Here is a 12,358-nt window from a genome sequence, read left to right on the forward strand (position 1 = left end):
ATTCAATCATGAAAAACACCAAGTAAAAGAGGAATTTAGTGTCCTTGCAAAACAGAAGGCATGATTGACTTTTCAGAACTGTGTATCTGAACACACTGCTGTGAGTGTGTATTTTGCTGATATTCATGCTCCCACCACAACCCTTCAATGTAAAAAAACCCCAAAAACAACCTTCCTCATGCTATTAAAACACCCCCGTTGGACTAATATTCCACAGGTCGGGTAAAGGGTTAGAACTTTGTGTCAGACTTCAGCACTGTCATGTGAATGGACTGACAACGGCCATTTTACAGTCGGAAAGAGATGCTTCACACATGACTTGAAGGCCCGATTTTAGTGGCCTCTAATCAGTGTGTGTGTGTGTGTGTGTGAGTGTGTGCGCGCGCACGCGTGTGCATGTGTGTGCGTGTGTGTGTGCTGCAAGAAAGAGAAGAGAAAAAAATAAGGGACTTACACTAAATCTGCAACTAATCCATTTCCCACATGCATCACTCACTACCTCTGAGGATCACCGCTTTATGACACCACATCCATACACTCAGCGCTGGCTGGCAAGGAAACAAATGTGTATTTGTGATGTTTATCATGTCTGGCTGGGATTTTACCACTGAGCTTACAAATTCAACATGAAAAAATAGTGCTGAACCACCCCTGAGAGCACAGTGCTGATTAAGGGCAGATCTGCATGTAACAAAAGACAAGATCAAACAAAAAAAAGACAACCAAACTGTTGTTGAAATTGGACAAAAGCTTTTGCTTTTGTTGGGAATGAAGTCAAGGGTCTGGTCAGGCTGTATGTTACTGATATGTCACTGACTCAACCCTGTAGTCCCAAGGCGTGGAATCCATCTTACTTGCCCAGCTTACAAGTAAACACCTCCTATATTAAGCAAAACTTCAAGCTGTAGTGCAGAACATTACGTCATATACTGCACTGCAGGCTACTCCATTTTGGCTGTAAAGACAGTGGATACATTGTGTTGAGCGCCACAAAACCCCTGCGAAATGATTCAAGTCACTGATACAATTTTATCCATTTGGACTGTAACTCTTAAAAGTCATAAGAGTCGTGCAATGAAGTTATTTATCCACATTCAAGTTAACCAAGGGCAAACTGGAAGTAGCGCTGGCAGTGGAAAACTTGTTTCACCTGTAAAATATTGGTTAAATTCCATTTAGGATCTCGCAATTCAAAGAAATCACTCATTTCGTAGTTGGAATTTGATCCATTTGCTCTGATACTATTTTAAGAAGTTGAGAAGAAGCACACTTTTAAATTATGTATCCATAGTCCAGTAGTTGCACTTGTAGAAGCTGACTTCTTTTGCCTGTGAAATGTGGTTAAATTCCTTTGAGCATCATGCAACCCAATGAAATTCTTCTTTTCAGTGTTGGAATGTGAATTCAAGTGGTCTGATAATACATTAGGAAGACAAGAAGACCAAAGCGATTAAATTACCTTTCCATATTTAAGTTAACAGTGCTGGCTAACCAGAAGTAGCCATTTTAGCCGATAGAACATGCCCAGTATGCCTCCTCACGGAAGTGTCGGAATGTCACCACGTACTAAGAGGCCAAAGTGAGCTTAATGAGCTTTGTTTGAACTCATCTGTTGAGGGATGAATGTAAGAGATGTGAATTTATATCAAAATACATGTATGATGCTTTAAAGCTTTTAACAGTTGGGTTTTTTTTAAATTTCAAATGTGTAGGAAAACAATACACCTCTGACCATAACTCCTTCTCAGAGCTGTTAGATGGTGATTTGGGACAGGTTCTCACCCACAAAACTCTATTGTACTGGAAAAAAAGGTAAAATTATCTCAAAAGCTGGCAAAACAACAAATCAGTCTAAATTTAAGAGAAGTGTAAGGATATTTTTCAAAGTGGTGGTCTGTGTCACTGGGTGGCTGTTCATTAGTGTCACAGGCCATCTCCTTCAGCCTGGATTAAATGTCCTTAAAGAGCCTGAACAATGTGCCAGACTAAACTTCATTCGACAGGATTTAATGAAATGCGCCTAAATTAGCGTGTGATAGCGCCTTAATTCCTCAGACTCTTGTTTTCTTTGTCATTTTTGAAACATATTTTTTTCCATCCCGGCCATGTGAAAAGTGCAGCCAGCCAATACAAACTAGACCAGATTAATACTTCTGTCACTAATTGATGTTATTGTTGAGTAATCTGAGAATTCACTGCCAGGCTCTCAGAGGGCTGGGATGGGTAAAAGCTTATAGCGGTTCCTTATTCACACTGCAAAAAAATACTTGTTTTGAGTATTTTAGGGCGTGTTTCCACTGGCTCACTTCGGCTCGGGTGGGGGCGGTTTGGCCCTGTTTCCACTGGCCCCAACACAGTACTAACCGTCACCATTTTGATCCCTGCTCTGCTGGGGTTCCAAGCGAGCTGAACAGGGATGAAAATGTGACGACTGGGTAATTTACCCACTGACGTCGTCTTCTTCGTATCATCCTGGCCTTGGTGGAGTACTGGTCAATCGCTTGGTAAAGTCTTTTATTCTTTTCTTGGGTGTTCTGTTTCGCTGCCTGAAGCCTTGCCTGTCTGTCGTCCCTTACTTTTGGTTTCAGCAAAAACCACTGAGCGAGCAACAGGCATAACGCTGCCTCCATGTGTCACACACAAATTATGCTGAACTCTCCTCAACCCATGCTGATGTGGTACCCAGTGCTAGTGGAGACACACCCGTACCGAGCCGTACCGACCCGACCCCACCCAACCCGAGCCGAAGTGAGCCAGTGGAAACGCGCCCTTAGTCGGCAATATTACAATTTTACAGGTAGCATTGAGTAGAACCAGGGGTTAATTTGAGCCGGATCCTGCCGGAACAAGATCCAGCACATATATCTGTGCCAGCATCTCTGAATTTTGGCCTCCCTGTGTTCCGGTACTTATTTGGGCAGATCCGGTATCTCTTGTATTAAAGAAAATATGAAAACGTTTTAAAAATGTTGAAAATACAACAATAATGCGCATGGATACATTTACAGACCAAATCCTTAGAATTTCATGTTGTTTATTAAGATTCAACGTCATTTGAAAGAGTCGGAGATCCGTTGATGCACTGACGCCAACAAACCACGCCCCTGACACAAACAAATCACCTTTCGAAATTCGCCGCCTCTGAGGAGCAAGCAGAGAGGAAATAAACAGCTGCTATTTCAACGCCAACATGTCAAAAAGACAGTTAAATTTGCTGTTTTTTCAAAAAGAAGGAAGAGTCGCATGACGCTTAAAACGAGTCAGAAAAGCCTCCACAAGCGGCGACGAGGGCAGCTGCAGCGGTCATGTTGACGATCAAAAGCGGCTGCAGCAGGAGGCTAGCGCCGCCACAGCTAGCCAGGCTCACCTCCAGCTAGCCAGGCTCACCTCCAGCTAGCCAAGCCGGGTCTAACGTGATGTGGGGTGTCCAGGACAACTAAATGGTGAGCATACCGTCTAACAATAGGCCGCCGTGCCAATCTTTAAGTACCGTAATAATAATAATGGAAGATTTGTGTGATTTATTGTGAGCTCTTTTTTGTTTTACAAGTTAGACCTGTTGAGAATCAATTGCTGACTGTAGACTCCAAGTCCCACCTGTGGTGATGTGGGCATTCACCTGTGCTGCGCAGAGGAGGCGAAATAACTGTGAATTATCGTCATAACATTGATACCATGGATATTATTTGAAATGGAGGCTTGTAAGTCCCACATCATGACAAGTGGGCATTTGTATGTTGTTTTCTGTATACGATCCGGGACCTGTGCCCCTCTCTCACCCCTGAGCCGTCATATGTACTTAGCGTTCCGGTACCTTATGATTTACAAATTAAGTACTGAGTAGAAACATGGAGGGGGGGTAAATTTTATTCAAAAGTAGGATGAATTGAATTTAAATGATACCACAAAGTACACCACTTCAAATGTTTAAAACAGAGTTATTTTTTAAATATTTTTTTTATATATTCACAATTTGTGAAAATGTAATATGGAAGGGGTGACTTGAAATGATTAATCCCCTAAATTGTGCCAATTTTTTTTATTTACTGGCCTTTTCTACGTCTCTCGGGTCATTGATTTGGTTTGTGTAAAACTGAGTGTTTCCATTATATATGTTCACACGCCGTAGACTTTAAATTTACTCATTCCTGATGGATTTTAACAAAATAAATGTAGCACAAACCACCTGCGTTTTGTTCACAGCTTGTTTTGGCCTCCAAGTGGTTCAATCTAAACTGTTTGTTCAGATATGGCGTTATCTTGATAATCAAATTACATCTGAAAATGGGGTAAAAGATACAGACAACCTGGATGGTTTATTAGAACTCAATTTTTACAGTGCAGCTTGACGCCATAGCTTTCCTGACTGAGGCTAAAACAAAGCTGTATCTTGAGATCCAACTCCTGACTTAAATCCTCCTGAGGCGGTCTGCTTTAGAAATGCAGGCTCATGTCAATCAGACAAGTGAAACCTACACTTAAAAAATACATTAACATTTTAGCATCATCAGAAAACGAGTAGTTAAAGACACTTGATGTGACAGCTTGTCAGTATATTCAGACAGATTTGATTGATTGATTGATTTTAGAATCATATGTGTGATCAATTAAGAATCATTGTAGCGCTACAAATAGACAGAGCTGTTTTTCATGGCTGTGTGTAAAAACGTGCCGATGCTAGAATGGGAGGTATGTGCTCATCTAAACTGGAGAGAATTGAGCTCTTCTCTGGCACTTGAATTGTACAATCTCATGCAACTCAAACTCACACTTGCAGTTTTTTTGTTTTTGTTTTGTTTTTGGTTTACTTTTTCCACGACTTGAGACTCCCTCATAATTATTATTAAAATAAGCAGTACTACTAAGCTCAGATCTTGTGGATTTTAAGGTTTTGAGAATTTTGGTAGGGTTTGTACTGGTAAGTAGGTAAGACTGAGGTAGTTTTCTCTTTGTACTCTCGAGTGAAAACCATTTTACCCAATCGTAAAGGAAAAAAAGTAACATTAAACACTGTCAAAAATGCACATGAAATATCTTTTTGATTCAAAGTGTATTTATATAGAAATAAACATATTGTAGCGATCCTGCAGGACTGGGGGGGAATTACGGGGAGTTCATGGGGGGAAGGAGTTGCCTTAGTTTGGTGATAGGCCAGTTTACAGATTAGGGAGGGGACAGAAGGTGGAGGGGGGAGAGAGCGGGAGATGAGGGCAGTTGGGGAAAGCAGACGGAGACGGACATATTGCCACGGAGCTAAGTGAGCTAGTTAGCTAGTTTTTGTCTAATAGCCTGTTTTGTTTTGGCACTCCTCCAACCCTGGGTTAGCCTGTACAGTCAGGGAATAAACGCCAGCGTACTGGTTAAAACGTCAGCCACTGTGTCCTCGTCATTCAGCCAGCTAGCCAGCCACGCTGTGGGGCCGCAAACGCTACAATATATACAAAAAAACTGTCCTTTTATTCACGGGAAAGTTTGGGAATACGACTTTGCTGAGGAAAACCTAAAGCTTACTGATAATTAACAGTAGATAATAGACAGTTTATCTGTGCAGCAACACGTCCCACATCCACAAGAGAAAGGAAGAGCATGTCACAACAGATCATAAGTTTGTTAAAAGAGAGTCACACACACTAATAGCAACAGTGTGTTTTCTCTCCGCAGACATCTCAGCAACTGGCGAGCTCTACTCTAACCCTGCAATTTTCCAAGGATAAATGCAGAGGTTATTTCCATGCAGGGGTCAAACACAAACTCTGGGGCATCATTTGAATGTGTGCGTAGGTTCACCAGGAGTTCAAGGCAAGAAGGGCATCAATTTCACAATTAACCATGTTGTAAGGGCTCTGAGGCCCTTGCCGTGAGTGAGGCATTGGGTTTATAGTGAATCAGTACCGCTGTTGCTGAATCACAGCTAGTTTGACCATGCGGGTTGGGATCGACCGCAGGTGGTGCAGCGGTTTATTTTAAATGTGGCCTAATTAAAAAATCATGTTTTTATGGCAAATTTGGAACGTCACATGCAGGATGATGAATGTGAGATGGGGAGTACGTGCTGCGTCCAGTGAACTTGCTAATATGGTTAGCAAAAGTTCCGTAACTTTCATGTAAAATATTGCTGTGTCATTCATCTACTGTGACACAAAATGCAGTGTTTGGCAACTTATTGTCATTTCCATTCCAAGTAATTCCAGCAATCCAGCTCCTTTATACTCAGATTTGAAGGTTAACTGTCCATCTAACTTTTTATTAAGCTCCTTTATTACAGCCCTAAAATCTATTTTAACAATACATTGTGTACATGAAGCTATGCTTAAGCTGGTTATTATAATTTCAAACCACCAACCTGTAATTTTAATCGATCCAGTGGGGCTTTTTTTCTGTTTAGCTAATAGTGAACGATGGTAAACACCATCATATCTGTGTTAATATACATAAAATAAATGCATGATGTACCGCTGTTAGCTTGTCCTTGTCAGACCAATCGATTTTTATAGTGCCAAGTGACAACAGAAGTTGCGCCATGACACTTTAAAAGACTAGCGAGGATTTCTGCCACAGGGGGAGACAAAAAAATTCCCTTTAACAGGCAGAAATGATTTTATTTCATTGTAAAGTCCTGTACCCATTCAAACATTCAACCTGCTGCTGCGTACCCCCTCTACCTCCACAGATGACACTAGCACTGCCAGTAGCTAGGCTAGTACACATGCAGCATTTTGTTTCGACATTTAGGACTGTGTCTTCAGCCCCGTTCATTGAGAGTTTCTGCGACTCCCAGAGGTGCGGGACAAAGTTGTTTAAACTATTTATCCATATTTGAGCAAGTTAGGGTGCTTCAGGGCCTTGTTCTCTTTGACCATGAAGGAAATAGCCATTGGCATAGGAACCCCCAGTGGCCTATTTCAACCATACTTTGCCTCTGATTGGCGAGTAGGTGTGGGGCGTGATAAGGATCAGGGTCAGAGGCAATCAGTGGAAGCGAAAGAATGAGTTTTACTGAATGTGGGTGAGAAAAACATAATTTTTTGATTGAATGCCATCTTAGATGTCATTTTCCCCCCATAAATGGACTTTGCCCGCATTACGAGCCTTCAATGAGAAAACAAACTGTTGAAAATTAGGATTGCATTAATGCAGCTAAGCTAACTAGCAGTCAGCTGTCCTGTGAGCATCTGGAGCTCTATAGCTCACCCACAGGAGAGAAAGGTATTGATTTACTTGCCTGGCACTAAAAATGATGAACAATAAGCACGTTAATCATTTCAAGAATATTTTATTGACTCTTATGAAACTTTACATGTGTTCACAATTTGGTCTCAATTTCAGCAAATCCTATCTAAAGAGAAGGCGTTTCACCGGAGAAATGTATGATCTGGCATTTTAACTTCCGCAGCCATATTGGACTCTTGATTTTTACAAAATCATTAACATCACTTATATGCCGTCATGGACTCTTGTTTATTTTCAAATGTACGCTGATCTCCTCTTTTATGGGTGTCAGGGTGAAGGGGACAAGACAAAGAGGAGGGAAGGTGCCTCTCTGTCTGTCAGATGTTTTATTCATTTCAGTATCCTAAAGCCAGATGGAAGAGGTTTGTTACGCACGCTGTCATATAAATTCTTGAGACATATATTTGGGATGAGCATGAAGCGAAGGAAATCAGGGGTCATTAAAGACACTGACCATGGGAAAAGTATGATATTGTGATGAGACAGCAGAAGAGGCAGCTGATGCATTTCCTTTGGTCATGTGAGCAGTTGGATCCTTGTGTCACCTGAAGATTTAGGTAATTTAGAGACTTCCTCCTGTAAAGGGTTGTGTGCGTAAATGAGGAAAATGAATCATAAGGGAGGGAGAAATATGGCATAAGTGAGGGTACGGATGGAGAGGTTGTAGGCAAAGGGCACGGAAGGGTGAGGAAGGGGAGACAGACAGGCAGGAGAGGGGTATGACGAGGATGGGAGGGTGAGAGGGAAAGGAGAAAGAGGAGGGGGGATGCTTTAAAGTGTCTGGGACAGATTATCCTTGGAAGGCAATCAATCTTCCTTGAGATTTAGATGACTGCAAAGGGGGGGGGGGGTGCACACACACACACACGCCCACATACATAGAAAAAACACACTTTTAGAGATCGGCCCTCTTAACCTTGCACGTCTTTTTTATAATCTCTCCTTCCACCCGCAGCCACCTTCCTCTCCTTCTCTCTCCCTGAACGATTGATCCCTCTCTTTATACACTCCAAAGTTTAGAGTCAATTGTAGATAATAGGGTTGTTTCTCAAGGTGTGCGTTTGAACCGAGGGTCCCCGGCAACATATGGCTGCAATTTCTGCAGAGATGTAGGGAAAGAAAGAAAGAAAGACAGAAAGAAAAAAAAAAAAAGACAATGTGGTGGGAGTATGGTTCTGTTTTGGGGGGAACATGAGGGTGCATTTAGTTGTGTGGAGAATCACTGGATCCACGTGAGTGCTGGAAAATAAAGACAGTCTGATCTGCAGATGGTCAAATCACAGCCCTGTATAGTGTCAACAGCTCAGGCCTCAATAAACTGTGGCATCCTGGCTGGAAACTGCAAGGAGTCTCCGTTCATTTGTAACTTGGCACAAACAGAGAACAACCATTTTGTTTTTTTCATTGTCTGTTTTTTTTTTGTTTTTTTTTTGTTTGTTTTGGACGACCTACTTAATCCTTGTTGTTCCCTATGGAGCTTAAACGTGCGTCTATCTGCTACCATCGGGTCCTTTGCTGAGTGAGTTGTCCCAAGTTAGGTTACCAAGTTAAATTGTTTTTGCTGTCTTCATGGGCTCTTTTTTACCCAAAAGCCTCTTAACAAATGTGGTCCTGGTTTAATTCGAGGACAGGTCCAAACCATGTTTAATTTCCAGGACCGTGTTACATCAGCTTGAGTTTTTTTGTAACTATCTTCATTACCTCCGCAGAGGACCTTAGGGTTTTGGTGTTGTCAGTCTGTTAGAGAGATTACACAAAAACTCAGACTAAAATAGAACATTTTATTGACAGAAAAATGTAAAATTCCTCAATATTATAACTAGGTAAAAAGACACACAGGTTTTGCTCCATGATCCTCAAAGTGACAGCAGTAACCAACAGCTGTCCCACAGTTTCCACTGTTTAAATGAATCTTTATTTAAAAATACAAAGACAGGTTAAGAAATAGTACACCGAGATAAGTCCATGAAGCGGGCGGCACGGTGGTGCAGTGGTTAGCACATTCGCCTTACAGCAAGAAGGTTCCGGGCAGGGTTAGGGTTAGAATCTTTCTGTGTGGAGTCTGCATGTTCTCCCTGTTCCTGTGTGGGTTCTCTCTGGTACTCCAGCTTCCTCCCACAGTCCAAAGACATCAAGAGGGGACGAGGCTGATTGATACTCTAAATTGACTGTAGGTGTGACTGTGAGTGTGAATGGTTGTCTGTCTCTATATGTTTTGGTCCTGTGATGGACTGGCGACCTGTCCAGAGCGAATCCTGCCTCTTGCCCAAAGGCTGCTGGGATAGGCTCCAGCCCCCCCCCCCCCCCCCCCAAACCGGATCAGCGGTAGAAAATGGATGGATGGATGGATGGATGGAAGTCCATGAAGCTTCAACCACCAAATAAGTATTAATAAAAGACATAATACAATACATATATAATGGAATGAAAGCACATTTACTCTACCGTTAAAGTTACAGAACATCAGAACATCTCATCATTTGTTCCGCTGTAGCCTCCTCCTTTGTTAGTGCTTCTGCTGCGAAACAGTGAATAATTTGTTTTGAAAACCATACAACCCGCTTTTGAAATGACCCCTGTCACAATAAGATCAGTTTGGAAAGTTAGAGGAAGAGCATGATGCAATTATCAACCATTCAAGTTAACAAAAGGCTAACCGGACGTAGCCAGCCCTCTGATGTGCTTGGTAGTGTGAGTTTGAGTTCATCCTCTCTGCAGATACAAACTCCATACACTTCTTAGGGGAGGGTGTGGATGTAAGGGACGTTGTTTATATGAAAATACTATATACAAAAGCTTTAAATGAGACCAGGATTTTCCAGCCTTCATCTTCTTTTGAAGGTGGGTATTGCTGTTTCTAGTGGAAACACTGGATCTGTGGATGTGGTCTTCTATATAGAGTGTATCGGGGAAGATAATGCGTCCCTGACAAACTCCAGATGCTTCAACAAACCATTCTGTTACAATTACAATACTTAGTTTGATGGTCAGAACCTTATCAATGCAGTAATCTTTGGAGGTCCGATTGGTTTGAACTGTCTTCAAAAGGGTGTTACTGTCTAAATTGAAATCCCTCTGTTTAAAATGTCCTCCTAATTCATGGCATTAGCTTAAAGTGCTATCAGACCAGCCAGATGACCGAGATACACACACACACACACACACACACACACACACACACACATACACACACGCTGCATAAATTATACAGAGCAGCTTTGCTTAAGTGGCGGACCTCAGTGATGGTGTTACTGCCGTTCTCATCCATCCTACCATGACAGCTGCTTGTCTCCAGAGTAATCCACATATCAGAGGCCATCTGTCAATTCATTAAGTCTATCTGCTTAGCCTGGACGCCATGGCGACCCAGTGAAGATCAATTTGCAAAGGGGTAGCAGGTAAGACACAAAAGAGAGCATAAAGATTTAGTTAGTCTCATATGACATTTAAAAGGATTGAAGTTCGTATAAATTTAGATATATTTTTGATGACTTAGCAACACCATGATAAGCCATCGCCTTTACAAAGTATTTTTTGAGATTTGAATTAGAATACTAATTAACTTGGACGAGAGAAATGTTAACAGGACTTTAAACAGATTCTTTCCAGACACAAAAGAGGACTTGTTTACTTTCATATAAAAAAAAAAAATCATATCAAGAATGATATGAGCCCATTTCTGGCCCAATTTTTGAGCCACTTTGAAGTGGGTACAAATTTCAGCTTCACTGGGTGGCGTTGGCCGTGCGATCACAGCCAGTCAGCTGCTCCGGAGCGGCAATCCAACATCTGATTGAGTTTCAAACGTGAGGAATTTCGGTTGGCAGCGTCATAGGCAGTCCCCCCCCCGCCCCCCCCCCCCCGACTTAAGTGCCTTTCTTCCATGACACCGAGGAGAAAACAGTGTCTGAAAGTGCCGCTATTGTTTGATGGGTCCCTTACACTCATCATAACAAGACCACAGTTTGACATGACTGAAATAAACGCTGGCTTCAACAGTGACTCTGGAAAGAAGTCATCCAACTCTCCTTCAAGGTGCAAAACAACTTTCTTACCGGTTTCAAAGGAAGCTTGATTGAAGATGGCCATCAGCCAGAACTGGCAGCAGTTGCCCATTTTGCTTGAGCACTCTACAAGTCTTTGAGCGCATGCTCAGCTGAAGCGTCTAAATTAATACAAAACAATATTGCCAGCCTTCATTAATAGAATACTTGCTAAAGGCATTTTTGTGACAAGTGTGACATACCAGATTATCTTCTGAGAAAAACAGCAATAGAAATATTCACTTGGAATCAGGGGGAACTGATTTGATTTTGAGGGTCGAAGGTCACAGTGGCTGCATTTTTTTTTTTTTGGCTATCACTCAGAATGGCTGATATTAATTATGACAACATTTCACACAAAAGTCTGTTCCTGTAGAATGAGGTAATGTTGAACAAAGGGATTCGATTTAATATGCAAAGGTCATTGTGACATCACAATATTGAGCAAAAACACTTTTCTAGCTTTCCATTATGTTTAATCTCCGTATCCCCTTGAGGGAATTAAAAATAACTGTCTTTTTTGGCAAATTTAAATTGAATTTTTAATTCAATTCCAGTAGACCCTGCATTACATACTGTGGTAAAATGCAGACTGTTTGTTAGAGACATACATGGGTGTCACTTTCACACACTTCACTTTTCCTTTTGTCGCCTTCTGGATTTTTTTTCTTTGGGCTTTGTTGATGCACGTACATTTTGCCTTATGTTGGGATTATATTGGAATATTTTGTTTGTAAAAGATAGCAATTTTGCTAACTTAATTCAGAAAATAGTGTGTCGGGTACCTGCACATACAGAAACAGACACTGACATAGCTCAATCTCCCCTGAACCATTTCTGATAGTCAACACATCATCTAAAGAGTGGAATAGGGATCCAACCCTTCTTAAAGTCTGCCTCAAAGCATGCCATGTCCTCTGCTCCTTAGATGTAAAATGCAAAAAATAATGTATATCTAGAAGTTAGTCGACATTCACTTTCCAATCATATCTATAGCATCCAAAAATCACTTGTATTGTAGCCTGTACAGCTGCCTGAAGTGGGTCCAACATTTAAATATAGAGCTTTAAGTGATTTCAGGCTGT

At 41.6% G+C, this 12,358-nt stretch overlaps 1 protein-coding gene across 1 annotated transcript in view; it reads left to right on the forward strand.

Annotated features, from left to right (window-relative positions):
* The first annotated feature begins 3,283 nt into the window (after positions 1–3,283).
* LOC147262928 (prickle-like protein 1) overlaps positions 3,284–12,358 on the forward strand; it is a 79,036-nt gene continuing 69,961 nt past the window's right edge. Inside the window, exon 1 of the mRNA XM_086202233.1 lies at positions 3,284–3,443. Coding sequence (XP_086058359.1) covers positions 3,441–3,443 — 3 coding nt within the window. The 5' untranslated portion in view covers positions 3,284–3,440. The remainder of the gene's footprint in view (positions 3,444–12,358) is intronic.

This window comes from Aulostomus chinensis, chromosome 4 (assembly GCF_037954235.1).
Source record: "Aulostomus chinensis isolate RoL2024-O1b breed Wild chromosome 4, RoL_Achi_v1.0, whole genome shotgun sequence".
Taxonomy (NCBI): domain Eukaryota; kingdom Metazoa; phylum Chordata; class Actinopteri; order Syngnathiformes; family Aulostomidae; genus Aulostomus; species Aulostomus chinensis.